At 47.9% G+C, this 27,983-nt stretch overlaps 4 protein-coding genes and 1 long non-coding RNA gene across 7 annotated transcripts; 2 read left to right on the top strand and 3 right to left on the bottom strand.

Annotated features, from left to right (window-relative positions):
- Window positions 1-26: 26 nt before the first annotated feature.
- Window positions 27-3,891, bottom strand: LOC112878919 (prolyl-tRNA synthetase associated domain-containing protein 1). 2 transcript variants are annotated; one of them, XM_025943191.1, is made up of 12 exons: window positions 3,727-3,891; window positions 3,296-3,355; window positions 3,150-3,203; window positions 3,005-3,065; window positions 2,844-2,920; window positions 2,278-2,327; window positions 1,822-1,904; window positions 1,542-1,612; window positions 1,299-1,440; window positions 891-1,027; window positions 724-816; window positions 27-233 (listed from the first exon to the last, which is right to left on the bottom strand). In XM_025943191.1, exons 1-12 carry the CDS (start codon window positions 3,763-3,765, stop codon window positions 138-140), a joined length of 963 nt encoding a protein of 320 aa, XP_025798976.1. In that variant the 5' UTR covers window positions 3,766-3,891; the 3' UTR covers window positions 27-137. The 2 variants fall into 2 exon arrangements, with proteins under 2 accessions (XP_025798976.1, XP_025798974.1); XM_025943189.1 differs by having other exon boundaries at window positions 891-1,030.
- A 555-nt stretch (window positions 3,892-4,446) lies between these two features.
- On the bottom strand, window positions 4,447-6,098 carry LOC112872700 (ethylene-responsive transcription factor ERF013-like). Its single transcript, XM_025935775.1, has 2 exons — window positions 5,260-6,098; window positions 4,447-4,607 (listed from the first exon to the last, which is right to left on the bottom strand). The coding sequence occupies exons 1-2, from the start codon at window positions 5,933-5,935 to the stop codon at window positions 4,573-4,575; spliced, it is 711 nt and encodes a 236-aa protein (XP_025791560.1). The 5' UTR covers window positions 5,936-6,098; the 3' UTR covers window positions 4,447-4,572.
- Window positions 6,099-24,354: 18,256 nt separating this feature from the next.
- LOC112878422 lies at window positions 24,355-25,305 on the top strand. The gene is made up of 3 exons (XM_025942823.1): window positions 24,355-24,701; window positions 24,836-24,925; window positions 25,086-25,305. The coding sequence occupies exons 1-3, from the start codon at window positions 24,462-24,464 to the stop codon at window positions 25,161-25,163; spliced, it is 408 nt and encodes a 135-aa protein (XP_025798608.1). The 5' UTR covers window positions 24,355-24,461; the 3' UTR covers window positions 25,164-25,305.
- A 243-nt stretch (window positions 25,306-25,548) lies between these two features.
- LOC112878396 lies at window positions 25,549-27,753 on the bottom strand. Of its 2 annotated transcripts, XM_025942822.1 has the most exons (5): window positions 27,454-27,753; window positions 27,136-27,242; window positions 26,699-27,067; window positions 26,072-26,584; window positions 25,549-25,844 (listed from the first exon to the last, which is right to left on the bottom strand). In XM_025942822.1, exons 1-5 carry the CDS (start codon window positions 27,677-27,679, stop codon window positions 25,842-25,844), a joined length of 1,218 nt encoding a protein of 405 aa, XP_025798607.1. In that variant the 5' UTR covers window positions 27,680-27,753; the 3' UTR covers window positions 25,549-25,841. The 2 variants fall into 2 exon arrangements, with proteins under 2 accessions (XP_025798607.1, XP_025798606.1); XM_025942821.1 differs by lacking the exon at window positions 25,549-25,844 and having other exon boundaries at window positions 25,945-26,584.
- LOC112878439 lies at window positions 25,702-27,539 on the top strand. The gene is made up of 3 exons (XR_003225766.1): window positions 25,702-25,938; window positions 26,143-27,278; window positions 27,388-27,539. It is a non-coding gene; the product is annotated as an uncharacterized LOC112878439 (long non-coding RNA).
- Window positions 27,754-27,983: the final 230 nt, after the last annotated feature.

The following is a 27,983-nucleotide window of genomic DNA, read 5'->3' on the forward strand; positions in this document are numbered from 1 at the left end:
CAACTCTCAGAAAGAAATTGACCAAATAAAAAAACATGGGAATGTGGAAGTCATAGATAGGTCGATTTCACTCAATAGTCAATAGCATACACAAATGTAAAAATCAGATTCCTGTCTCTTGTATCAAACTATCCTATTTAGTTCCGAGAGGGTCGGCCGCTTAAACCACGATTTAGCATGGTTTCAAAGCCAGCGTGAAACCCTGAGGTGTATGATGCACTCTTCAGACTCCTCTGCAAGGAAAACATCCAGGTTAGCTATGCTTAGCAACGTTAAAGGCAAAGGTCCTGCATGTTAGAAAAATGGGCTCCTCTGTTATTATTAGTGGATATACTAAAATGAAACCGCACATATATCACTAAACATCAGCTTTATATTATTGTATTGGACCAAACTTGTTCACGATTATGTGTTGAAATGCATAATGAAGCTTAAATTTACATTTTCCCACTTGACATGGGCCAATGATCCCTCACAAATGTAGGTATTGAGATACCTGACATAGAGCCTTATAGCATAGAAATGAAGTTAAGTTGCATTGCATGAGTGAGGAATTATTTCAGCTTAAGTTCAGCTGGGAAATTTCAAACGAAGAGGTCCCTCTTCACAGCATACATAATCATACATAATTTAATACACTTTAGAATAAAGCAGAATTTTAATGTGTTTAATCATGCATGAAAAAAAATGAGGTATTCTAAAAAGAGCAGTAGAGAAACCAACCGCTATACTCTCCAAATCTGGGGCAGCCCGTCCCCTAATGCCATCTATGATAGAAGAAAGCTCTTCTTTTTTAATATCCAATTTCTTCAATGCCTGCACAACAATGCTATCAACACAATGTGCAGACACTATATTGAAGGGTATTGTAGATAAGCTCTCTGGCTTACCTCAGACAAGAACAATGGGGAGATGATGTCAAACACATCATTTACAAAGTTGTCAACACTGGAAGCATTAGTAGGTTTATCTACTTTGCTCTGCAACGTTTCTGGGCCCTTGCTCTGAACTTTGGGCTTAGCCTTCACTTCTGATCATGGACAAATTATCATGCTTGACTATTGAAATTTAAGAAATCCTAAGCTCAGTAAAAGCTACAAATAAAATGCATGTATATATAAGCACGCAATGAACAATAAGCAACAAAATGTTGCAACCTCCTTGCACTATGATGGTTAGTGGCTTAGTGCTACCAAGCACTTCTCTTTTCCTGTCATATATGATATAACAGTACATACTAAGGAAATAGCTGCAAGGGATGAAATTCGAAAGAAGTATGGCATGCGTCAATAGCTGACCTGTCGCTTTGGGCACATTATTTTGATGAGGAACATTAGTAGGTGTCGTGTTCTCAACTGGTTGTTCTGAGGAATTTGGGACACCAGATGGCACCAGATGTGCTAGATCAGGAGGACTATCCTTACCAACAGCTGGTGCATCCTGCATCACAGCATTGATATCAACATATCTCTCCAATTCAAAGTGAAAGCATATTTATTTCAAAAAAATAAAAATGAAAGCATAGGCGATCCAAGTATTACCTCGAAGTTCACATATGCTGGTTGCTTTCCAATGGAGATGATAAACTTGTCCAGATTGCTTGAGCTAAGAGCTGAGAGGAAGCACATTAGAAATCAAAGATCAAACTTAAGGATATGTATATACCATTATCCAGGTCAGGGTACATCATTTGCATAATTTCACGGAAGCATCATGGGTGACCAACATACAGTTTTCATTCGAGAATAGCAGCTATAAATTATCAGTAGTTAAAGAAATGGAATGCCATAAGTAAAAGAAGTGTTGTTATCTGAAGCATACCAATCGTCACATCATTTGTCAGTGGATGGAAGTAGCAGGTCTGTTTAGACTTGAAACCTTTATCAAGTAATAGTGAAACAGCACTGCCCACGAAAACACAATTGTATGAATCAGTTAAATAGATTACTTGAAAAGGCCATAGAAAAATAGCAAGACCCTACTTCCGAGTACAGAATAGTAGAGCGCTATGAAGCAGAAGTAATTTAGGCATGAAAAAAAAAACATCTTGGAAAGAAAGAAGGAGATTGAAAACACTCAAGCGGTCTATCTTTCAACAGTAACAGATTCTATAATGCTATCAGAAATATGATTCACAAATCATGGGCCAGACTCCCACTACTATCATATCACAGTTGGGACAAAATTATGGTAGGTAACAACTTCCCATCAATCAGGGTATCATAATTGATAAAGATAAGAGACAGCCAATCATACAGTCAGAGAAAGACTCCATACCTTGCAGACTCATTTATTAATGCAAAGGGAGTAACACACCCTAAGGGCACCTGGACATAATACGAAGACAAAATAGATTAGCAAGTCATTTAAGGAAAACAGTAAATAACTGAGCCATTCAATTAGAATCTTAACAAAGCCCACATGCACCTAAGACAAGTAATCCCCTCACTAAACATGAAGAGAAAGAAAGTTTCTTCGTGTGTTGAACCAAATAAACAGTAATCACTAATCAGAAACTTTATCATCTGGAGAAACCTTCAATACAAACAGAAAATTCTGTTGTTGAACTTATCAAGCAAAGCTTCCAGCAAATAAGGCACATTGAGAGTACACAATTGGTAACGATGAAGCTCTCTACAGAACAACAGAGGAGGTCCTGACTCAACAAATAGTAGCAGCAAATTTATTTGCATGTTTCTTTCAGTGAAACTGGTAAACTTAAGGACACTATTACGCCCCCATGATGCTCATGAATTATGAAACTCAAAGATGCACCGTGTTATTTTGGCATCATTGCTCCTATGATTAATTGAAAGTTCTAAAACAGCATATAAGTGGCTGACCTGAAGTACTTGCAGAAGATTTTCCTCAGGAGCCATTCGTAGACCGCCTTTTCCCAAACCAAGACGTTGGGAAAGAACTAGAATTTTAAGGAAAACAAAATTAATTAACACAATGCCCAAATAAGCAACAATAAGATGTAATCATTGGCAAAGTTACTTACTTTTCATGTCAACTTTGGTTTCAGCAAGGGCAGAAACAACATATAACCGATGCTTCTTGTCCTGAAACTCAGAATTCAGGAACATCAATGCATCAAATCATGTGAATCAGTGAGAACTACATGCCATCAGTTGCAACAAACATACCTTCAAGAGTAAATTTTTACTCAAAGCACCTCCTAAATGGCCAACATGTTTGGCCTGGCAAAACCAAATAAAAGGTCAATTAGCACTGACAATGATTTATCAGAAACCATCGCAGAACAAAAGTACAGACTCCTTGGTTCACTGACCTGTTCCTCCACCGTCAACACGACAGGGTGATCGTAGCACGTGAAGTCAATCTTGAGCTCCTGAAGAAGACAAATAGCACCAAATTGAAATCTAACTGGCAAGTTCCACGGTGATGCTAGGAAGCATACTGTTTTCAGGTTGCAACATCTAGAGACAGTCATCTGATATAAATGCACTATTCGCACTTCGATTTATGCATATTCAGGGAGAAATTCGCGCCTTTTAGCGCTGGGTTTACGGCCAAGCTAATTCCCAACAAATTCAAGCTCGAAGGAAGTATATGGATGACGATAGAGACAGGGCACTGGTGTGGCCAGAGTGCCGATTTGGTAGATCTCCGTGGCCATGGCGCCACGCGAGGAAACAGTCCGAGAAGGCTGGGAGTGGGAGCAATAGAAGGACGATGCCGAGTACGGAAGCGGGTACCGACCTGGAGGCGCGCGAGGAGTTGGTCCTTCCTGTACCCCATGGCTGGCGACGGCGACGGCGATGGCGGCGGCGGCGGCGGGCGAGTAGAGGGAAGACCGGCTGCTAGCGCTTAGGGCGTCTCGGTTTCTCGGATGCGGATGCGAGGGACAGGGCTGTCGACGAGCCGAGCTCGAGCGCGAGCCGAGCCTCGAGCGCGAGATCGATTGGACGGCGAATCTCGTGGGCCGGCTGCAGGCAGCGTGGACGTCGAAGTTTAAGGAAAGCCGAAGATTCGAGTCAGGCTCCGATTCGGGAAAAAAGCCTCTTGGGCCTTGGAGTCAGGGGGTCGAATTGGACCAGGAATAATATATGACGTCATACGTGCTTCTGCAACGCCAGCGAGCTTGCCGAGCAGTTCGAGCTCGGCTCGCCAGCCTAGAATGAGGCTTGAGCTCGGCTCGGAATTCAATCGAGTGGCTCTCGAATCGGGCATATGACGAGGAGCCGAGGTCGAGCAGCTCGTGTTCACTCTCTTTGAAAGTCAGGTTCCTCGTCATTCAAATCTAGATGGTGGCTGTACAAAGTGAATTTTCTGTTCCTTTTGGGTTTTCTCTTTTTTTACTGGAATCCGTCCCTCCTTGCTTGGATCTTACTGCTTTGACATGAGTATGTGTTGTTGAACTCGCACCGACAATTACTCCATTTGTACATTTCCTCATCATTTAAATCTAGTGACAGAAGCAGTAGAACAGTAGAAGCAACGCCGGCCTGAATTTTCACTGTCCAGGAGACGCCTGATCGTGATTTCTTCCTTTTCCAAATCAGAGTTCTAGTTAGTAACAGATCCTGTTCCTTTCCTTTCCTTCCCTTACCGCAGTAGCTTAAAGCATGAAAATCTCACACCTGAGGTTCAGGTTTAACATAATGAGAAGTTTTGTTCCTGTGTATTAGTATAATCACAAAAAAAGGGCATAGGGCAAGCCACTAGGGCCCATAAGAAGTCATACATGGCCCACACAAAATTTTCAGTCACAAGGATCCCAGAAATCCAGCATCTACAAGATACTATAATAGTACATTAGTATATGGTATCATCCAATGGCTGAAATAGTAAAAGGGACAATGCTTTGGACACAAGTAGGAGTACATCATCATATTTCATTACTTGCACTTGCAGAACACACAGATTCTACACCATAGCATGGCATGCAACTGATGAGAGGAGGTTGACTCCATGGAAAGCTGCCTTAAAACATGTAGCTCCATGAGAGCTCCCCCACATTGCACAATTAGCCTAGCACTAGTATGCAGTACAATAATTAACTTCTAGTAGTTTATATGAATCAAATAATCCTTAATCGTATATATATAATAATGTTTATTATACCGTGACCAATTCTTGATCACGTCTGTTGCGGTAGTGATTAATCAGTCAGTATTGAGTTGATGAATGATGATGATCACTTGAGGTTTGACCACCGAGCTGATGTCTGGTGGAGGAGCTAGCAGCCGATCGATCAGTTGACGGAGGAGAAGCTCCAGAGGTTGATCTCACCTTCCTCCTCCCATTCACCGGCCGCGTCCGTCGCCATGGGCGCTGGAGCGAAGAAGGAGCTGCATGGGTCCATCATGGCGTACTCCATGCACTTGGGCGACTGGAAGAAGGCCTCGATGTCCGCGAGCGCGGCGAGGTCCGCGTCCCCCGTCACGTCCACGTCGTCGTGCGCCGTCCGGTAGTACTGGCCGGCGTTCCCGGTCTCCGGGGAGCTCGCGCCCGACGAGGCGTCGCCGTAGCTGCACGGCGGGGTGGCGGCGTTGATGGCCGCGGCGGCGGGGTAGTAGGGCGCGCCGGCCTGCAGCGGGCTGCACCCGGCGTTGGCGGCCGCGGCGGCGGCGACGCGCTGGATGGACTTGGGCGACATGGCTGCGGCGGGGATGTGGAAGGGGAGGTGCACGGGGAAGTTGAGGTCGGCGGCGGAGCCCTTGAGGCAGAGCAGCGCGGCGTCGTAGGCGCGAGCGGCGGCCTCGGCGGTGGAGTAGGAGCCGAGCCATATCCGCGTCTTCTGGTTGGGCGCCCGGATCTCCGACACCCACGAGCCCCAGCTCCGCATGCGCACGCCCTTGTACTGGCGCTTCCCGCCGCCGCAGCCCGCGCCCTGCTGCCTCGCAGCCGCCGCCGCATTGCCGTCGGCCGCCGCGTCCTGCAGCTGATGCGCGCCGCCCTTCACCATGTCGCGGGCCCTGACGCCGCCTGTCCCTACGACGATCAATGCTCTGGCTGCTAGCAGAGTTCGATGCGTGATGCCGACGGTTTAGGAGGAGTGCAAGAGCTCAGCTCGGTCGAGGAAACGCAATGCGACGAGCGTGGCAGTGGCTAGCTGGGGTAGGTGTGTGTGTGGCTATCGGCTGGTGCGGAGCGCAGCGTCCGGTGGCTTATTTATAGGGCGCGGCCGCACCAGATTATTTGTCTCGCCTCGTTTAGCTGTGCGTGTGGCGCGGCCCAATTTTATACCGATTTTGATCACATCACGCTGGTATTGCCTGCACTTGGCGTCGGTATTCGATCGTACTGCTCCCGTTCCGCTATAATTCAGAGGAAAACGCTAGGATATGATATGCACGGAGGGAGTACGCAGCATGTCAGCGAGCGGCTCGGCGAGGACAGGTCGTATGCTTCCAGTGTACTCAAGTGTGGATAAGCCACGAGCAGCAGCATGCAATGGACATGGATGATACTACATGATAAGTATGATTAGTGCTGGCGTGCCGTGCTCCGATCCATCGATCGATCATCATTCTGTGCTGCACAGATGTGCAAACCGGACTCGCCTGGTTGTTCTGCCGGTTTTGGTGGTTGGCGTAGCGGTGCTAGTAGCAGTAGACCAACGTTCGTGTAGTGCGTACTCCATAGATTGCTTGTTGGGCTTCTTGCTAGCCTTCTGTCTGTGTTTACCATGTCGTCTTTGAAGGTTGATTTGTATACACGGCTGCCCCGACAGATTATACTGCTATAAACATAGGTTCAGTCACCAGTCAACACTCAATACGTCACCGCTCGTCACGCTAACCATGTACTCAAAACTTGTTCAGATCAGATCATCAAGCACGCTCCACTGGCTAGCCACGCCACACCGTCGACGCCCGTTTACATGTCCAGCAGGGCCGGCCAGCTAGCGATACGCGAGACAACCTGAGGAAAAAGTCTAATCACTTTAGATTTTAAGCTGCTAACACACCCATCAGGCCATCACCCAGCTGAGCAAAAGTCCCATCACTTAACCATGTGCCGAAATTACTTTCCGCCGCGAACAGCCGGCCGGTTGACCACGCACAGGAACGCACTGTGCGCCGCCCATCCCCCTCTACCTCCGCTCCGCGCAGAGAAGATAACCCGGCGGGCACATGCGCCCCCGGCCTGGCCAATGTTCAGCGGAGACCATCGGCAGGCGCGGCAGATTCCGTCGGTCTCGAGCGTCCGGCGTCTCCCCGGCCGTACGGCACGCGAGCGCGGCGTCGCCCAGGGCGCAGAGCACTGGCAGCCTGGCACGCGCTTGGATCAGCGTCCCCGGCGGCGGCGGAATTCTGGCAGCCCGCACGGGCGCGGACATGCCGAGCTGCGCGCGTGCACAGTAGTGAGAAACCACGCGCGCGCCTCGAACCTGTTTGCCAGGTGGAGCGCCGCGTGCCAGGGCGCCGCGCGCGACACCGTGCCACCGGCCGGTAACATGCGCGGCGGGGGGCAGGGCGCGCCTTCGCGCGCAGCTTCGTCCGAGGGAGCTGGCGCACGGTGTGGGGGCGACGCCGCGACGGCGACCCGATCGTTGGATATGGCGGAGAGCTGGAGGCGCCGCGCCGAGGCAGAGGAGGGGTCAGGCCGTCAGGGGGGTCGGGCGCGCGCGGCGTCAGCAGACGGGGAGCCCTGGCACGGCCTGGGCACGCTCGGCACAACAACCAACCAACCAACCGGCGCGTACGGAGGTGGGGGTGGGTTCCGCTAGCGTTTGGGCATAGCTTTGGTCAGTCGCGGGGCAGCTGCTAGCTGGAGCCGCACTGGCCTCCGACCGCAAACCGCGTCGAGCTGATGCGGACAGGTGATGAGAGGGATATGGCCTCGAGATCGATCAGCTACCGTGCCCTGTCCCTGTGTCCATGGGCGGCCGCGACTGGGCAAGGGAATGAAATGATGGGTGGTGTGGTGGGGGATTTCTCTCCGCTCCGGGGGTGCCCGGATAGCGATGCTTCCTTTTCCTTCCGTGCTTTGGTCGCGCTGACGTAGCTCTGCGTAGGACTCTCGTCGTCCTCGATGATCGATCTGCTGGGTTCTGTGGGGGCATCGCATCGGTCAGTACATGATCCGGCTGGCACTGGCTGCCGTGCGATCGATCTGTACGGCGTGAGACTCGAGCACATGCTCACTGTACTGCAGCTTGAGCTACAACTAGCTAGTTCGAAGGCGCGTTGCTGTGCCGATTTAATCCACGGGAGGAATGACAAAAATGTGCCACAAGTGACGGTGAGCGCATCGTGCCAGCGTAAGCAGCCTTGGATCAGGACTTCAGGCAGTTGCTTGAAGAGTTCAGCCTGTATGAACGCAAACCTATCCTCGTCCTCCATCGACGCAATGCATGGTTTATTTGAGCGCATGTATACGTCGGCACTGTCAGCGAGCAACAAGTAGGGTTCCCACATTCACAAACGCCATGCTTTCTCACCTCAGAATTCAAACACACCAACCGTCAAGATTGTCCGACGACTGTTGTTGATGAACACAGACGCGTAGCTTTCGTGACCTGTTTCACGTACTGATGCAACGCAGGGAACAATGAATGAGGAGCTCGCAGTCGCGCACTGAACATCAGCTATGCAACTACTGAACGATCGATACCCATCAGATCAGCTTGCACCGCAAATGCTCCAGATCAGTCTGCGTCGTTCCACACGGCCGGTGCCAGCCAGGCCGGCATTCAGCCATGAGCCATCGCTACAGGAAGCCGTACACCGGTAAGCATGCAGAGAAATGGTCGTTTTAGTCCAGATCGAAAAGCGTGGTTGATTGGCCGGCTAGTCCAACTCCGGGTCCCCGGCATGACGCCGCCGCCGCATGGTTCCAGGGCACCATCTGCTGCCCTCCGGATCCGAGCCCCACCGCGTGCCCGATCTTGACTTGGGGCGTCCCCTCCATCTCCATGTCCTCACTTTCCTCTCCTCCGTACATACACACTCCACGGACCACGGCCACGCCATGCCATCATGCCCTGCCCTCGGCGGCTCGGCCCTGCACGATCCGACTGCCATGCTGCTGCATGCCATCGTCGCCATTGAACATCTGAACTGAACTGAACCTACTAGCTAGCTAGTAGGAAGCTAGCAGCAGCCGCACAGAGCACGCAGAAAATCTCATGCTCGGCTAGCTGGTGGTCTCCGTGTGCCCATGTCATGCGATTGGTCCAAGGAAGCTACCGCCACTGCTACTAGTAGTAAAACAATACTACGGATTCCCCATGACCTGTTCAGGATGAGCTTGTTTATGCGATGCAAACGGTGAGAAAAGATATCCCTCCTCCGGGAAGATACCCTGCGGCCTCGGTTGTGTACTTGTTTAATCGGGAAGATGTTCTTGGTGCAATGCATTCATTGGGCTGGCTGGGGTTCTGTTGGCCCAGGGGGGCAGGTAGGGCATGGCTGCAGGAGTTTTACACTGCCTCTAATTGCTCAGGATGCCGGAGTGTACGAGTATCTAATTACCGACCAGGCACTAGTTGGTCAAAGTAGGATGCATAGGGCTCTGGCTCTTTTTCTTTCTTGGCTTAATCCTGTATGATGGAGGAAAGAAAAAGATAGGTAAAAATAAAATGGCGTCCAGACGATTGTAGTTTGTATGAGCGTACGTGTAGTCTCTCAGTCAAGTCAGTGAACGGTGGTCACATGATGCGATGTTTAGTTAGCCTTTTTCACATGATGCGATGCTTGATTAAGGTTTACAACTAAAATGTGGTCAGAAAGCTAAACATTATGATCAGGTGGGTGCTTTACCATTGCTACTAGAACTCTGAAAGTGCTGCCTTCTGAATTCTGAAAGGAATCCCTACTGTGAGAGCACGCACACATGGTAATATTGTAGTACACGTACCAACCTGCACTCACTTTCTAAGACACCTGTCATCGCATCGAGGAAAACAAACAAAACAAAGAGATGGCCGTCATGAATCAGTGTTTCTCTGGGAGCACATTGTGTGAAAGGCACGGCCTGCCGACGAGCATCCCTCGACGACACATCAGATTGAGTGCTGCAACTTTCAACCATCAAAGGAAAAGATGCAGTGAACAAGGCTGCCTATGCATGATGACCTCATGATATCCAGCCTGACCACGACTATTCCGTAGTTTAGTGCCGGTAATGTTCGACTGCCTGTTTGCCACGGTACACATATAAGAAAGATGACATACACTGACAAGAGAGAGGTAGACAAAAGACGGTCTTCTGTAACTGCGATGGAGAACCTGAAATTCAGGAGGGTCAAAATCCAGGAAGGCAAGCTAGCGACCAAAAACCCTGGCCCCATTTTTCAAACGGAATTAACATCACATCCTGATCGGATACTATACTCGTTCGCTAGCGCCACATTGAATCGGGCGACATTGCTTTCAGATCTTTCCCTTATCTCGCAACATGCAGCAGCAGACGTCCGCCTCAGACAGGTGTCCCGCGACGAAGAGGAGCAAGAACAGGTCTCGGAGAGGTCAGCAGATTGCTCATAAATAAGCGCGCGCAAGCCAACGGATCAGCTGCCGTCAGAGGCCCACGAGCGACGCGGTTTAACAGCCTAGCCCGCAGAAGAAGAAGAAAAGATCCTCCGATATGATGCGATCGCTTTACGAGAGCCATCCATCCATCCATCAGCTCGTGTTTTTTTCCCCCTCGCTCTCTTTTCGGGGCTCGTCGGATGGATCGTCAAAGTGGACGGAAATGGACAGCGGGAGTGGTTAACCCTTGCAGGCGTATCTTTCAGGCCTCGCCGGCAAGGAGCTGGACTGCATTAGGAGCAGGGGACAGCGGATGGGTTGGGAAGCTTCCGGGTACGTGCGAGCGTGCAAGATGATTCGCGTCTTGCCTTTTGGGCGATGGGTTTTCTATTGTGCATGTGAGGGGAGGGTGTTAACCTGACTAGTAGTAGCTAAAGGTATGAGAATTCTGCCTGCTGGAGAACTTGCAGGGGTATCAGTTACCTACTTGCTTGCCTAACAGCTGGGATTCCTGGTGCATGAGGTTGCGTTTTTGTAGCTTAGTTTTAGGTTTCAGATCTCCTGCCCAACTTTGCGCAGTTACTGTTTCCTGCTGTATACGGGTTAGTACTTGATGTTAGGGTGATTAAAAAAATCTTCTGTTCACTTATTCAGAAAACATTGCAACACTTCTTGCTCCAGAAAAGGACGACCATCGAATAACTGTGCTGCACAGGTTTCTTCTACTTGTGTGAGTGTGCTGTCTGACCAATGGTTAGGGATAGCTTTTGCCAAAGAGGAGCAGACGTTTTGCCGGAATCAAGACTCACTTGATCATCCTTTACAAGTTACAACACCCATCGAGATCCAGAATCTGGGACATTAGAATTTCGGTTCTTTTGTACTTTTAAACCTAAGATCCACATCAACCGACAACAGTATTCAAGACCATTTCAAAAGTTTCAGATTTAAACCAGGCTATGTTGCAAGGAGATTTGGGAATAAAGAAGGAATGTGCTGCAAAGTTTTAGGAATTAGCGACAGCTATCCTGCAAAAACTTTTTACATAAAGAGATTCCAACTACTACCTACTTGAGCTAATAGTGCTTGCAACTATCACCTCAGTGATCTGCCTTTTACAATCACTGAATGCTAGTGATGACTAGTCTCCATCTCCACCTTGATATGGGCCACAGAACTACAACCCAACGGCTCAGATCAAACTACCGCATATTTCTAAGTTTTATGTTATCAGTTCATGGATGAATGTATATGAAATAAGATCATACCGTAAAAACTAGTACATTTCAACTGTTTAGAAAACCACCGGATGTGTGCAGTATTACCCAGATATTCTGGTGAAAGGGTACCTGCATATTTTTCTGGAGCAGTAGACCTACCCTGCAGCAATCCCCCCGTGGAATGTTGATAGTGCTTAACAGCATATGGATTGCTGCAGGCATATATTCAGCAATCTTCAAATGATAGTGAAAGTAAGATTGCATTCACACCTTTAACTGAATACAACATAAAATTACTGGCAAAAGCACCATAAAGTGGTTATGACAGAGTAAGTGAAGATGATACTTACTGTTGGTTAAGAAAAGATTATACGGAAATACAAAACTATACTAGTATCGTAACAAAACATACCAAATTACCAACTACAGGGAGCAGGAACGTCGTCTGCTGTTTTAGGGCATCAATCTTTAAATTATAATTAGTGTGTCCTGTCAACCTGACCTACACAAAAGTAGTGATAACCCCATTAGAAGAGAACCAAGAAATGGTAATGCCTATTAGTTCGTACTGAATGAATTAGAAAAAGGATCACTGATACGGTTGCAAGCGGGGCGGGTTGCAGCTGCCCGCCCCGCGTCCGCACGAGCCACGATTGTTTGCGGAGCAACGCGGCAGCCCGCATATCGCCGTATTATTTTTGCGGAACTTCGCGGCAGTCCGCATGCTCCCCGCTGGATAGTTAGGGGGAACTGGCCGCGCCCGCTGGAAGAAACGGCACGCGGTCATGCAGGAATGCTCCCCGCTATGCAGGAAGTGGCTGAACTGGCATGCAGGATAATTGTACTAGTGTATTACACAGGTTTAGCAAAATTCTTCAAAAATTAGAAAAAATAAAACTCATTTTTGAAAGGAATCGTGGCAAAGTAATTACCGGTCATAATTTGTATTTGTCTATCACAATAACAATAAATAATATTAAAGTAAACACATTACAAAGAGTGCCGTTTGAACTACTAGTAATCTTGCGAAACATATTTTTACATTGTTAAATAGACTATATGCTCCTACGTGTAGTATCAAATCATAAGCAACTGGCCACCAAAGAGATGATAAGCTTCATGAACTCTCCTTTATGACATCAATCATCTAGCTGCAATCTCAAAAAAAAAGTCATTCAGATGGTAGATCTGTAATCTCTAATAAAAACTTTATGGCTGCACTTAGTCAGGATAAAAGTTGACATTTGTATCACTAAAACTTTATCGACACAAGTTCGTTTTACTTCTGAATCGTACTAGGTATGCTGCCTGTTAGTGATCATTCAGGATTTCACAAAATCTGAAGTCTGAACCATATGCTGGCTTCAGTCCAATCAGGCAGCCAGCCTGCCCAATTTTGAGTCTCTTCAGCTACTTAGTAAAAGCTTGGGCTGAAGATTTACCTGGATTAAGTTTCATCATCTGATCATCTCCAATTGAGTGTCCAGCTATTTCATCATGGGTGATATTGTCTGAAATAATTGAAATGGATTAGGCAAATAATTGAAATAATTGAAATGGATTAGCTATTTCATCATGGGTGACATACCATTCCCCTTCCCCCTGATCCAATTTTGGAGACAGATCAATGCTTCCACTGTCTCGCTAGTCAACCTGCTTCTGTAGTCATTGATAATTTTCTCTCCACTAGAAAAAGCTGATTCGGATGCCACCATTGATGCTGGAACGGCTAATATGTCTCGTGCCATACGTGCAAGTATTGGACATGTAGCGGAAGATGTCTTCCAATATTGCAGAATGTCAAAAGGAGCATCCGTAGGGATTGTTTCTTCTTCCAAATACTTATCGAGTTCGCTCACCCTTCTTCTTTGATTCAAGTTGTGGTGTAAGCTCCAATCTGCCCAAGGGTTGGTTCTACCAACATAGGTTTCAACACTACTATTTGACTTTGCATAATCATGAGTATCGTCACTTGATTGTGAGTTATTATGACAATCAAGTACTTGTAAACTAGGCACATAATTTGTTAGTGTGAAGTATGTGCTTGTTAGTGTAAAGCTTGTGTGTGTTTATGTGAAGCTTTTGAAAAATTAAAGTGCAAATAAAAAGGGTATTTTTGTAATTACAGAAAAACCTAGGGTTGTTTTTGTAAAATGTAATTGGATAGAAGGTAACTTCAAAATAAGTGAAGGGTGGTTTTGCAAATATATTTTTCTTACTTTATATCTTGTAAAAAAATATATATTTATCCAAAAGTTGCATTAAAATGCATGTGTTGAATTGTATAAAAATTTGGGTAAAGTTGTGAAAATAGGGGTATTTATGTAATTTTATAAAAGTACAAGTCCTTTTATGCAAGTATTTGGTTTACAAAAGTAACTTTCAAAATTACTTAGGACTAAAGTGTAAAAGGTGCAAGTCATCATGACATGTCGATCCAATCATTATGACGTGTCTATCCCGTCATCATGACGTGTCATAAATGCTTGCATTTAGGTCCTAAATGTTATAAAATTTCACTCTTTAGGACAAAAGTAATTCAAATCCAACTTTTGTTCAAAATTTCGCGTGTAAAGATGCAAGTTTTGAGTTTTTGAACTGAAGCGCCCCGACCCGAAGATCAAGGCTAAACCATGTATTAATTACCGAACAAAGTCTCCGGCATAATACATGTTACATCAAGTGGAGTCCAGAGTCATACAGAGCTTTATTCTACAAGTACACGAGGAGTAATGCGACAACACAGAGCTACACAACTCAAACATAGGATAGTGACTATCATGACGGCGTGGAGGACTAGCTCTTCATCCATCACGACTCCACTCGACCAGCTTGGGTGCGGACACGATCTACTCACAGTCTTCTGGAACAAAGTCGGGATCCTCTGGAGAAAAATCAACAAGAGTTGAGTACAAGAGTACTCAGCAAGTTCCACCTCACCCTACGGGAGGGGAATGCCATGCATGACTCACATTAACCACAATGCATATGTAATGCAACTCATGGTACGCCCTTCTTCCCGACACAACCCACAGTAGGTAGCTCACTAGTTGTTAGGACCACACCGTAGCTTGTCCATTCCGTGGACACGGACCATTCGAATGGATTCTACACTCTGCAGAGGTCGTACACTGTACCCACAAGCTCAACTGCCCGCACGGACAATCGACATAGCCGACACCCAGCCGTGGTCACGCCCCAGCCCGGCCGCACAAACCCTCGGGCCCTGACCACAATGGTCTATACCCATGAAACATCCCCGCGACCGTCAGGCTAAACAGCGGGATTAGGCTAAGTTCGCCCCATAACGGAACCTGTGGTCGTACTAAGGTAAGCTAGGTGAGATGTCAAAACAACTCGGTCCTTATGGTTCGCCAGGGCAGCAGTCATCCCTCAACACATCAACTCGAGCCTACCTCCACGGTAGCACTCACCTGCCAGTCTACCACCACGGTAGCGCCGGCTTCCAGCATACCCAGCTGCCCTAGCCTCAGCCAAATTCCTAAACCAGGGCTACAACTAGACGTCCTCACATGGATGCAACCGCTCACGTAGGGGTCGATGAAACTTGCCTTCGCTTACGTATGCGTCGTTGGCGGCGGCTTCCTGCTCGCGGTATGGGTCTTCTGGCTCCTTGGCAGGCTCCTCCTCGGTCACTCCGTGATGTACGGGCGGAAACGGCACAACCGACAAGCAAGCTATAAAATAAGCTCAAATGGAAATGACAATAGGAGTTGATATGAAGGAGATATTGGGTTTATAGTTTTGGTTGGTACTTAAATAGAATGATTTGGGTTAGGTGCTCACGGCCTGGTGGATGTTTTGGGCCTTTATTAGTATTGCGGAGTTAATGGTCGGGGCTGCCTGCCATCTCACCTTGGCGTGCAACAGCTCGAGGAATAGGGTCAACTGTTGGGGCTTCGTCTCGTGAGTGAGCTGGGCTCGTGAGGAGTGGTTCAGCTAGCGGAGTGAAGCGGCTCGGTGTGCTTGGGCTGGTGATGGAGTTCGTCACGGCCTCGCTCCTTTTATAGGCGAGGGGAGTAGCAGCGGCGTCGCACGGGGACGGGCGACAGCGTGGGCTGCAGCAGCTCGCCGTCAACTCAAACAGTGACGGTGCTGAAGGCGCGAGCGTCGAGGCGGCAAAGCCGGCGAGGACGCTGCGGTGGCGTGGGCGAGGTGGGGACACGGAGGTGGGCGGCACGGCGCGGTGCCGGCGGCAGTGCGCGGTCCCGTTGTGGGGCCGGCGTGTCGCGCGTGCGCGGGAGAGAGCGAGCGTGCGCGGCGGAAAAATATCTCGGCCGGCACTGTGCATGACGGTTTATTCCAAGGTCAATGGTGTGAGTACTTTGTGGTTTCCAGGGGATGATGAAGTTATTGCGAAGGAAGTAGGCGCTGTTATGATTATCTGAGAATTAGGGCGTGGTGCGGTGACTTGAGAGGCTTCTGGTTACTTAGTGTACCGGGTTCTTTTGAATCACAACTTATATACTAAGTACTTAAGTTTAACTAGGAGGCTAACGCTTATAAAAACACTTACCTTATTGGAGCGGCAAAGTCCCGAAGGAACACGCGCCTTTAAGTGGCTAGTCCAGCACTAACCCTCCTAGCCCTACCATAACCTATCTACCTTGCTCATGGGTGGATGTCATGGCAAGGAGGAGGCTCTATTTATAGGTCAAGGGAAGCCATGGTATTAGGACAAGTGTCCTCCTTCTAGAGAATTCCAAAATATCTTAACATTTTCAAAATTTTATTTATTACTATTTCTAGAGTCTTCCATGGAAAATATCTCCCCCCTTACTTAGTGGAGAAGGATCCTTGAGAATATTTTGTTCTTGCTTAGGGGCTAAGGATCTAGAGAGTTGCCTTGAAAATATCTCACTATTGCTTAGTGGCTAAGGATCTAGAGAGTTGTCTTGAAAATATCTCACTATGGCTTAGTGGCTAAGGATCTAGAGAGTTGCCTTAAAAATATCTCGCTTTTGCTTAATGGAGAAAGTCTTAGAGAGTTGCCTTGCATCTTCTTCAAAGTGATGAAAATTGGGATGTTACATGAACTTGGGCCCTAAAGCAATGTTGTAGAGTTTGAAAAACTCTCCAACTTTCATTTTGGGCATTTCTTCATTAGGAATTTAGATTGATGGGAAATTATGCTTTACAGAAAGGCCCTTGCAGTTTTCTGAAATTGCGCATAAATCCTTGGGGAATTCCATTCCTCCTTCTTCTCTGTTTTTCCTTTCTCTCTCTGTTTATCTTCTCCCGGGCGCTTTCTTTTCCTTTCCACTGGGGGCGCTCATTTGCTTCCTCCCTCCCTCCCTCTGTTCACTCAGGGCGGCGCCCAGGGGCGCTCCTGCCCCAAGCGGCGGCGCGCGGCGCGAGCAGGCGCCGGCGCGGGCGAGCGCGCTGGCGCAGGGCGTGCGCGACGCGGCTGCAGTTCGGCTCGGGCGGCAGCATGCGCAGGCGTGGAGCGCAGTGTTGGAGGGGCGCGCGGATGCAGGGCGCGCGCGGCGGGCGGCTCGGCTCGGAAGCGGAGCGTTGGCGCGTGGGCGCGGCTCGCGCGGCTGTGGACGAGCAGCGCAAGCGCCAGAGCGGGGCGCGCGAGCGGCAGCAGGCGTGCGTGGGCGACGCACGGCGGAGCGCGCGGGCGGCGCTGGCGCGGGTGAGGCAGCAGACGTGCGCGGCGGCGGCGCAGGAGCGGCTCGCGGGCGGTGCATGAGCGAAGCGGCCTAGGCACACGGGTGGAGCAACAGCAGCGCGGACAGACGCGCGTGAGCGGGCGAGCGGCTGATGGGGCAGGCGCACGGCCAAGTCCAGGCGGCTCTTGAGGTCATGCGCGAGATGCGGGAACGCGGTGGCGTCGACCCTGATTACGCCACGGTGATCTCTGGGTGGTGCAAGTTTAGCCGTATCGAGGACGCAGCCAAGGTGTTTGACGATATGCTGGCGCGTGCGGTGCTGAAGAATGCGAAGGTCCTGCTGCTGGACGAGGCGTCAAGGGTGCAGGACGCCGTCGGGCGGATATTGCGATGGTGTGCAGGGCAACGGTGCGCAGGTGCGGCGCGACAAGGCCGAGGTGAACGCGGGTCTAGCAGATGAGGAGGAAGAGAAGTAGCAGGGAGTGGACGTGCGTGCAGCAGAGACACGCGCAAGAGAGTAGTGGAGCAGCAGAGGCGGAGGAGCGGTTATGGCGAAGCGAGCCGGAAGGAGAAGCGGCGAAGTGAAGGCGGCGGTCGGGCATGACGAGCTCGGAGGAGATGCGGTGCAGCCAGGCACGACGAGCCCCCTTCATCCATACGGAGGTCGAGGCAGGAGCAACGCAGCGTAGATTTGACGCGCAGCGCAAGACCAGTGGCGGTGGTAGGCCGGCCCTGATGGTGTCACAGTAGGTGGAGAGGACGGCGAAGTTGCAGGACCCGGAGGTCCGAGCGGAATTGAACCGGCGCGTTCGTGAGTGCGAGCGGAAGTGTTTTGCCAGTGGCCGACTCGATTCGTTTCCGCAGGTGCGTGCGTATGCAAAGCAACAGACCACGCGCGAGCAAGTTGAGGGCCAGTGGTGTGAGAGCAGAGCAGAAGCGGCGCACCGGAGATGCGACCAGGCGCGGCGTTCCTGTAGGAAGCTACGCGGGTGTGCCGGCCATGCTTCAGCGGCACACGTGCGTGAGCAGAGAAGGCTTAGCCGTGTGCAGAAAAACCCTGAGGTTCGCGAAGGAGTCGGCATAGCGAACCAATCCGGCCCTATCGGCTTCTTCCATGAGTCCACGACATCCAGCAGTACCTTTCCCTCGTTGATCGCTGAGCAAGACCACACCACCTCGAAGAAACTCCTGGACCCTCTTATCGAGCCTCTTCGGATCCCTTCGCTGAAACATCATCGCCATGGCAAAGCCAACCGCCATCATCACGTATCACTGTGAGGAATACCTCTTCGGTTATCCTCCACCCACTACAATTCCCTGGCAAGCTTCTTCGTCACCCACGGAACTTCGCCACAGTCGAGCTCTTTTTATCGTTGATTCTACTCGCCACGGGAATTCACTTTCCACCTATTCTCCTCCCCAACCAAGGCTACCCCAAGGTTTGCCCTAATTCACTGAATCTTCCTAATGCCGGCGACTCCTTTGCGGGAACATCGTCGTTATCTTCCTGTTCTCTGTTTTTCCTGACCAGGGACTTAATTGCTTTGATTTAGAAAGTTATAGGGTATTCTATGTAAAATTTCCAGAGCCTTCCTTATTTCAAACCAGTGAACAACTACATTTCATAGATTTTAGTAAGAAGTTCATAAAAATACAAAATCAGTTTTATTTGATTCTTTAGGTCAAAGTTCACAAGTTTATGTTGTGATCTTGAGTTGAAGTCTTTGAAGTGTGGTCTAGGTTAAGTATTAGGGAATGAGTGCTTTATTGTACCTTGTATGATATGCATGTGTTGTGGCTAAAAGGGTAAATCATAGGATGTATGTCTTAAGTAGAGATGTGTGATATTTAGTTAATCCTTTTCCACGAGTGCTCATGTCCCTGCCATCAAGACTTTGTCCTTGTTTTGATTGCAGTTTCCTTAAGCCACTTTCGTATAGGAATCCTTATTAGTCCGTGTATATCTGCTGCTTAGTTAATACATCTTTGCAGTTATGCTTCAGCGTCGGCTATCAGCTCAGCCGCTAAGCATCTGTTTCCTTTGAGTTTATGATGTTTCTGTGTAACAGTTGTCAGCCGATGCATTTCTTTTGATATGCTTCTACCATCGGCTGGTTAGCTGATATGATTGTTATCTTTCTCATATCAGCTACTGCCGATACAATTCTTTTGTTCTGTCCTACATCGGCTGCACATAGTCGATGTATCGGAGATGCACACACGATCTTAAGATTCTTGCTATCGACTGATCCAAGCCGATTCTAGTTTTTTCCATATCGGTTATTGCCGATTAATCCTTAGTTTTCCCATCCTTATCCACACACTTCTACCAGCCGATTTATCGACAAAGATCGGCTATATATCTATCGGTCACATACCCTCAACCACACTCCAATCGGCTGTACGTCACTTAATTGTTGTGCTGACGTAATCGAGCCGACACAACCACACCTAGTTACCTAGGATAACACTTAAGTACATCTCAATTAAGACGCAGCTGCTTTAGGAATCACCCTCTGCTAACGTAATCGATGCTTTCATCGATTAATTAGGAATTCGATGCACCTATCAAATCGGCTACATAGGCCAAAGTACACAACCCTGGATCAACAAGATAGCACAGTAGACACACCTCTGTTAGACACGACCTAAACACATCAATCGGCTAAACCTGATGCACCCTCGTCGAATAAGGCAAGCCGATACACCAACCAATTAGATAGACCAGAAACATGCTGATAATCCAATCGGCAAAATCCTCCCTTTTTCTGTCCTTGAAGTATTATACCTTCAACGTTCCTCTCCATATCAGCCGATTTAACCTCAGGTGAATCAAATCGGCTAATCTTTTCTACTCATATACCGAGATTGCTCCTACTGATTTCTCTTTCAAACAGAAATCAGCAGATCTCTTAGTACTGTGTAGATGGTTCTCTCCTTTGCCAATTCTATCGGCTAAACCCCTGTTGTTCCAATCGGCTCTGTTGTAATCTTCAACAAGTAGCCAATTCTAATTAGTTGTCCTCCTAAAGCTCTGTCTAAGTTTAGTTCAGATCTTTCTGGTTGTTATGTGAGTAGTATGTTAAATGAGTGTTGGATTGCAACTTTATTGTGAAGTAAGATAGTTTTATGTGCACACCTTGAATGTAATGTTGCATTGCATGTAGATACGACTACTTCTGCAAACGGTACCTACGAGATCTCTCAGAAGTCTGCAGAGGATGTTTCTAAAGACTAAGTGAACGTCACCAAGGGATTAACTGAAGCCCCGAACCAAAGTTCGGAAGATATTGACATTTCTGACTTCAGCCCCACCAGTAAAGGCAAGCCCCGGACATAACCCACTATTTTAATTACACTGCAATCTATATTTATTTATGTAATTCTATGCATTAAGTTCTTAGGAATTGCTTGGAACCCTAGTTGCATAATTCCAGGAACCGATGTACTGAACACTAGAACTTGAGTCCGACTAGCTGCTATGCTAATAGGACCGGTAGAAGTCGAGTGAATTCCTGTCACTCGCGCGATATAGGAGTTGTAATGTTTACATTCCTGTTATCACTATAAGGATGACGGACGGGAGTTTTGTGAGGTATCGTGGTGGAGGTGATACCCCGTCTGTGTTGTTGAAATTGATAAGGTAGCAGTGTGTGGTGATCGGGGTTAAGCGTTTGAAAGTACTAACCACATGCCGTGAGTTTTGGGTGAGCGGCAAGCCTAGTAGCCAATCGGCCCGAGGAGTGGACATACCTCCCACCACTCGTATTTTGGTTCTTCCTGTTACTTGATTCGACATGTGGGAATACGTGTTGCAAGGGCAACCAGGAATACGGGTTTTGTAGTCGCGCTACAGACGTATGTCCTGCACTTTGGAAGTGCGTATGGTCCTGCAGTCGCTTGTGGTGGATCTGATCCACGAGTCGGAATGAAAGGCAAACGGTTGCTTCGGAACGACCCTTTGGTGTTCCAAGCGTGTGAGTTAGGTTTACCTTGCAAGGTTGAATTCGATTCAGAATCGTCCGCTTCTCACGAGGATTGAGACTGCTTGATCCCTTTACCACATAGAGTAACAAGAGAAATTTCATGATTATCAAAGATGATGTTTGGCTAAAGTATTTACCATGCCTGAATAGCTATAGGTGCCTACCTAGAATGAATAATCACATAGAACTTGAAAGCTAAAAGTCAAAATTAAGGACCTACTCTTTGTTGCTTTTCAGCTAAAAATAAACCCAGAACCATTGAAATGTTGCTTTTCAGCTAAAAATAAACCCAGAACCATTGAAATGCCTTCATGAGTCTAGTTACGGGCTAAAGTATACCCAATCCCGGGTAAGCCTTGCTGAGTATTAGTATACTCAGTTTTGCTAGTTATATGTTTTTCAGGTAAAGTTTTTGAAGACCCTACTCTTTCCCTGCCTTGGTCCTGTACTCTTCCAGATGGTTGGTCCGTGGAATGGGATCCGTCCCCAGCCAACACTGATGATACCGAGTGATGTCGTGCCCGGGCTTAGCATGACATCCGTCTTGACAACTTATTGTAAATCCTCGCGTATGTTCTCCGCTGCCAAAAATCATAACCTTAACAGTTTGTAATGTTTTCCCTAAGTTTGAAACTTCGTACTGTTTTAAGAAACTCTTGTATTGTAATTTCCTGTGATGTAAAATATGATGGTGACTGTATCTCTGGACTCACCCTCGTGTGAGGTAACCTTATTTGATCGGTGGTTTATCGGGACGTTACCCGACAGGCCAAGGGATTATACCGTTTGAAGCACGTTGGAGCCCTCGGGAGTGGACTCGCGTACTCGAGCCGGTATAATTTAGGTTGGTTCTGCCACAGTTATATTCGTCGAAGAGATCTCGGAATATCTTCTCAACTATAGGGAAGTATTGTGATGATTCACCAAAACATTTGCTTAGACGAAACTCAAGAAAATCCAACTTAAATCTAGGGTCCAAGATGACTGGAACACATATTTGCAAGAAACATAGATCCCAATATTTCTAAAATGTCTTCAGGATGTCACAAAGCTTCTTGGCCATCTTCCATTCCTTAAGGCTGATGTACATACTGACTGTCCTCACGGGTCAGAGATTCAAATGCCTTCTCATACTCCAGAGCACACTTTGAGCATTTGATATGTGGAATTCCACCGGGTTGCAACATCAAGTGGAGGTCGTTTATCACAAGCTATCCCTACTTCTTTAATCATCTTCTCAAACCTTTGTTTACGTCCTTGTGAGCTCTTCACATACTTTACACTCTCCCTAATCCTTGTGACAGCATTGCTCATGGCAAGCAAACCTTCTTGAACTATCAGATTTAAAATGTGAGCAGCACATCGACAATGAAATATTGTGCCTTTACCTAGCAGCAAACACTTGGCTACTAGGACAGCATCTACTATGCAAAAGTAGTAATTGAATGCATAAACGATCTAACAGTTATATAGTCACTTACTTGGAAGCAACACAGATGGGGAAGGGGAACTATTCGTTGGTGACAATAGGATTCTCACTCCTGTTGATTTTACAGACATTGATACCATTAGTGATCCGCAGCTCTTCCCGGGGGGGGGGGGGGGGGGGGGGCGCAGGCAGGGTGGACGCGCTCGGCCGGGGCGCCGCCGCCTCTATCCCTCGAACCGGGACCTCACCCTTTCTTCTTGCAGGCTCCGCGGCGCCGCTGGGCCCCGTTGGCAAGCCGCGTAGCACCGCTTCATCTATGCGGGCTGAATTGCGGTGCGGGTTTTGCCAGTGGGCCTGCGGCAAAGCCCACCCGCTTGCATCCCTAAGTACAGACTGATTTATGTAACCAACAAAATACGATCTGTTCTGATAAATCTTGCTAATGACAATAAACAGCTGCTAAAAGTTTACCTTAAACTAGTATTCTTTTAATCACATCAACAAGTTGACATCAAACAGAGTAGTAGCACCATCTCATCACAAGCAAGCCCAGAGCCCATGAACCTTTCCCCTATACAAATATAATAGCAGATCAGGAACATCCATTGGGCCATTGAATAGTAGTACTGAACTAAAAAGGGACCAGACATTGGAGAACTATTCAAGGGTGGGAATGCTCATCCATATTACGGAGTAGGAAGCATGCATCTAAATCAAGATTAAATTTAGCCATAGCATGATAGCAACCTTTCCACTTTCAGAGACATTGGGTGGCGGCTTATTCCAATGCAGAACACCGGAGCATGGACAGTCCAACAGTTATCTACAGCACAACAGCTGGAGGAGTTAAGTCACTGCGATAATGATTCCCTTTAGGAAATTTCTGAATTAGCTAGCATAAAGAACAATTGCGATTATCAGGCACATCATGTCAGTTGTGGCTTTCCAGTATTGTAGTGCAGTTTTCACTTCAAGTGTAGACATGACACAAATCTACGCAAATGAGAGAATCTCTTGGGTCAGAAATTAGACATTAGGATGTGCATTATATGACTGCAATTGAAATATCCTGCAAAAATAATCTTCACTGAAAAAATAATCATTGATTGGCGTAACTGATCCTTTCTCGCAGCATTTTACTCGGAACACGATCTCTCCTCTCCCTTCATTAAAACCATACACTGATTTCATCGGTGGGGAAACCTCTAGCCACGAAGCCACCGGATGCGCAGAAGATCTCCTACACCATCGGGGGCTGTGTGGATGCGTGCGTGCTGGGTAGTGAGGGTGGACGAGTGCCGCTGGCCAATGGGCAGACTAGAGGGCCTGAGATCAGAGGATCCGGATCAATCTCGAGGCTTTTCCTGGAGAGGGAGGGCATCTTACTCCCCGTCCTCGTCGGCACCGAGGTCGGTGGGATTGCGGCCTTGCGGGAGGCGACTTGGCGGCCGTCGCCGAGAGAGGGAGGCGACGAGGAGTTTGAAGTTGAACGACGAATCGAGACTGGGCCTAATGTGGCCCGCAAACCCACTAGTCCGCACTTAGCCCATATGCAGCCCATATCTGCTGACGGGGCGTTCGGATTATGCGCCCGGCCCGCGGACGAGCAACCACCCATACCCCCAACCTGACCCGCGCCGCCGCGCGTCATGCCGTCACCACTTACCGCGCGGCCAACGCTTCTGCCTCGTCGGCAATAACCCGCCGCCGAGCAAAGCAAGTAAAGCAACCGAGCCGAGCCGATGGCGGCGGCGCTGTCCGCGCTCCCGCGCGCCGCTTCCCGCCTCGCGCCGTGTGGCCGCCGGCCTAATCTCCGCGCCCTCTGCGCCGCAGCTGCGGCCGGCGAGGCCTCGAAGTCGAAGAGGAGGCTGGTACTGTACACCAAGCCGGGTTGCTGCCTCTGTGACGGGCTCAAGGAGAAGCTCCACGCCGCCTCCCTGCTCGCTGGCACGCCATACTCCCTCGCGTCCCTCGAGCTCCAGGCAAGCCAATTTGCTCGCCCATGCATTTGCTAGCTCCTTCTACTACTAGTCTGCTACTATGTACTGTATTAAGTTATTAACTAGTTCGTTCCGAGATAGATGTTTGCTTGACTTGGATTTCGGGTGCCAATTAGGAGAGGGACATCACGACGAATCCGGAGTGGGAGCGGCTGTACCAGTACGAGATCCCAGTGCTGGCCAAGGTGCTCCCCGACGGGACCGAGGTATCATTGCATTATTCTCTTATTCGATTTGCTCGCCTCTACCCCCTTTGGGTTCAAGCTTTCCCTTGCTATATACCAACTACGAAGCATGCTTCATGAAAGTACTTTGTTTCGTGCAGCTCCTCCCTAATCCTTTTGTCGTTCCATACTCACATTGCAGGAAATACTTCCCAGATTATCGCCCCGTCTGAGTGTGGAGCTCATACAGAAGAAAATTTGTTCTGTGTTTGATCAGTAAGGACTAAGGAGGCATTTTTTGGTGAAAAGAATATGAGTTTATTTTATGAATCGATAACTCCAGCTGTAAGATTATCAATTGATACCATAATGTGTGTCGTAAACTTCGTTGATTGAGATACATGCTTTTCATTTTTCCTGAATTGCATTCTATAAGTAATTCTTTTAGGTTACATCCAAATATTTATGTTGGATCCTCAAAAATATACGTCATGATGGTCAATGATCTTATAGGGAAATACAGATAATTGAACAGACCACCTCATGGAATAAGGAGTGAAATCTAGGCACACAGAAGTAGAAGGGCATAAAACCAGAAGTATAGAGAAACTTCAATGCTGAAACAAGATTCACCAGTAAACCCACGTGAACAAGAATGCATGAGATGCTGGGGGCAATGGGTAAAGTTATTTTAACTGACAGATGGGCAGCCATTTAATTGTTGTTGCCCCACTATTATACCTGGAGCCTGGGAGTTATCCAGCTTTCTGGTAAATAACTTCCCATTTTCTATTTACACTTGACTGAAATTCCTTACAACGTTAGCCTAGGTACAACTACTTCATACCCACCTTGGTGTAACCAGAAAACGGCATTGAAGGATCATGCTGTGGTATAAACTGCATGAACACACCAGAGCTTTGGAAACTTACTCAACTGTTGAAGTACTAGAGACCATTCACTGCAGAAACAATATTCAGAGTTTCAGACAAGCAACCAACATGCATATATCCAAAGTCCTGTCTCCATGTAATGCCATGCACTCTAATTTTGAGGTAATATCAAGCTTCGCAGTTGCAACAATGCTAAGATAAGCTATGTGTTTTTCATTAACAAGATGTAAATCAATCTTATAACAAAAACTTAATAAATTTTAGAGCTGTCTTGATAAAACCTAAAACAACTTACTTTCTTTGGTTCCGGTACTGGCGCAATGAATGTTGGTTCTACCACTGCAATGCTGTTTTTCTTGCCTTCAGATGCATATTTCCTGTGAAGCCATGTTGACAATTGTGGAGAAATCACCATGGAAGATACACCCATTAACCTGCGATGCGGAGTGGCTTCGTTTTGTCTTTTCACCAAAGCAGGGCATGAAAAATCCCGGTATGTATTGGTTTTTGGGTGCTCTGATATTGGAGGCCAGAATAGGGATGGTGTTGGTGTTGGAGGCATGCTAGGAGCACAGGATGGAAGGAAAGCTTCCAGGATTGGAGACAACTTCAGATCTCTAATTCTGCCAAAAATTGAGGTATTTAGACCAAGGTTCCTTGAACTCCATTCTGTGATGATTTGGGCTAGCTGTTTCAGCCTGTAAGGCTGTAGAAAATTGCTGCGATCTATCAGGGAAATGGAAACTTGGACTGTAACTGGTGTTGCAACCGTTGAGCCATTCGTATTTGTTAACTTGACAAATAATTCCTGCATTTGCATTTTTGCATAAATATGCTGCGACTTCATGTCAAGATCTTTAAAGGAAAAAATATTCAAGGTACATGTGAATTTAGCGCACGAGAGGGATAGAGTGGGGGTGACCTCATCTGGTGTCTGCTGCAATATTAATGCAAGCTCACTCTTCATCTCCTCAAGAAATTCTCTTACTTCACGAATTGTCAAGTCAAATGTGATGCTGAAAATAGGCTGAATTGAGTCTGCACGGGAAGCATTATGTGGAAGCAACACTGTAATCCCTCCTGGGAATCCCAGGATCTCTAAGCAAAGTGGGTCTCCGAAAGTAGATGGCGTCAGAGATAAATTCAGCTGCTGAAGTGTAAGTCTTATCAAAGATGTTCTTAGTGCCTTGATGGATTTTATGCTCATGGAGGTATTTCTTGGGTCTGGAAGAACACCAAATTTCACATAAGTGGTATTCGTATAATTGTATGGACGCATGGAAACTGAAACCTGCAGAATTTTCATCCAATATTCAGTTACTTGGCAAATTGTTTGTGGTACTGAAGTGAACTTCATACCTTACTATTGGGCACGCCTATTTGGTTATATATCTCCTTTTCAAGCGTCCCGCCTTGTGAAGCTATCTGTGACTCTGGCACTAACAAAATGAAGCCTGCCTCGATTTCTGCTTGAGAAACGAATCTTTGGGTGTTAAAAGAAGGTAAAAGAATGCGGGGGGAGAACTGGACGAACTGCTGTTCTGCTATACACAAGTTGTGTTTTCATGTTCTTCTTTACTGAAGATTTTGCCTTATTTGTTTTTTTTGAAGGAGCTGTAACATGTAGCCTTTGAATTAGTTGTTCTTCTACGGAATGAGTGAAGTCCCTGGACTTACCTGCGAGTATGTCAGGGTCATCAGGGACCCCTCCTCCTGATGCCCGGAGATGAAGCAGCATGAAGAAGGCCGAGAGGAAGCCGCCGACGGCCAGGAGGAGCACAGAGACGCACGTTGCACTGACCACCTTGCCGGCGACTGCCCCACAACGGCAGCGGCTGAACCTGGCCGCCGGCGCAGCGTTGGGGAAGGCCTGCTCAGGTTCAGCGCGACCGGCCTTGCCCATGGCGAGCGCATCTGGCACTCGTTTCTCTTCGGCTCGTCAGTGTGGAGGGATCATCTAAGCTGGAGGCGGCGGCTGCGTTGCGTTGGGGGGCAACCGAAAAGCTGGCACTGGTGCTCGCCGTTGCCGCAACGGCGACGTGAATGGGGACGGGTTTGGGTGTTAGGAGCGGTGGATGAGAACGTTCCCAACGATAACAACATAGGCCGGCTGTCAATGGTTGTTGGTTTAGTTTTGAACGTAGAAAAAGGGTTCTAGCTCCGGTTGTTTTGACTTTTGTTCTTCTACAGTTTTCCATCTAGTTGCA

The sequence above is a fragment of the Panicum hallii genome, chromosome 1 (genome assembly GCF_002211085.1).
Source record: "Panicum hallii strain FIL2 chromosome 1, PHallii_v3.1, whole genome shotgun sequence".
Taxonomy (NCBI): Eukaryota; Viridiplantae; Streptophyta; class Magnoliopsida; order Poales; family Poaceae; genus Panicum; species Panicum hallii.

Excerpts from the sequence above, each read along its gene's own strand:
- LOC112878919 (XM_025943189.1), bottom strand. The coding sequence starts at position 3,765 with ATGGGGTACAGGAAGGACCAACTCCTCGCGCGCCTCCAG. Across the intron at positions 1,031-1,298 it reads TAATGTGCCCAAAGCGACAG|AAGTGAAGGCTAAGCCCAAA; the intron begins GTCAGCTATTGA and ends GTCCATGATCAG. Across the intron at positions 234-723 it reads CAGATTTGGAGAGTATAGCG|AGGAGTCTGAAGAGTGCATC; the intron begins GTTGGTTTCTCT and ends TTTTCCTTGCAG.
- LOC112878422 (XM_025942823.1), top strand. The coding sequence starts at position 24,462 with ATGGCGGCGGCGCTGTCCGCGCTCCCGCGCGCCGCTTCCCGCCTCGCG. Across the intron at positions 24,702-24,835 it reads TCGCGTCCCTCGAGCTCCAG|GAGAGGGACATCACGACGAA; the intron begins GCAAGCCAATTT and ends GGTGCCAATTAG. Across the intron at positions 24,926-25,085 it reads TGCTCCCCGACGGGACCGAG|GAAATACTTCCCAGATTATC; the intron begins GTATCATTGCAT and ends CTCACATTGCAG.
- LOC112872700 (XM_025935775.1), bottom strand. The coding sequence starts at position 5,935 with ATGGTGAAGGGCGGCGCGCATCAGCTGCAGGACGCGGCGGCCGACGGC. Across the intron at positions 4,608-5,259 it reads CGGTGAATGGGAGGAGGAAG|GTGTGAGATTTTCATGCTTT; the intron begins GTGAGATCAACC and ends CCTGAACCTCAG.
- LOC112878396 (XM_025942821.1), bottom strand. The coding sequence starts at position 27,679 with ATGGGCAAGGCCGGTCGCGCTGAACCTGAGCAGGCCTTCCCCAACGCT. Across the intron at positions 27,068-27,135 it reads TAGGCGTGCCCAATAGTAAG|GTTTCAGTTTCCATGCGTCC; the intron begins GTATGAAGTTCA and ends AAAATTCTGCAG. Across the intron at positions 26,585-26,698 it reads TGCAGCAGACACCAGATGAG|GAATTATTTGTCAAGTTAAC; the intron begins GTCACCCCCACT and ends ATGCAAATGCAG.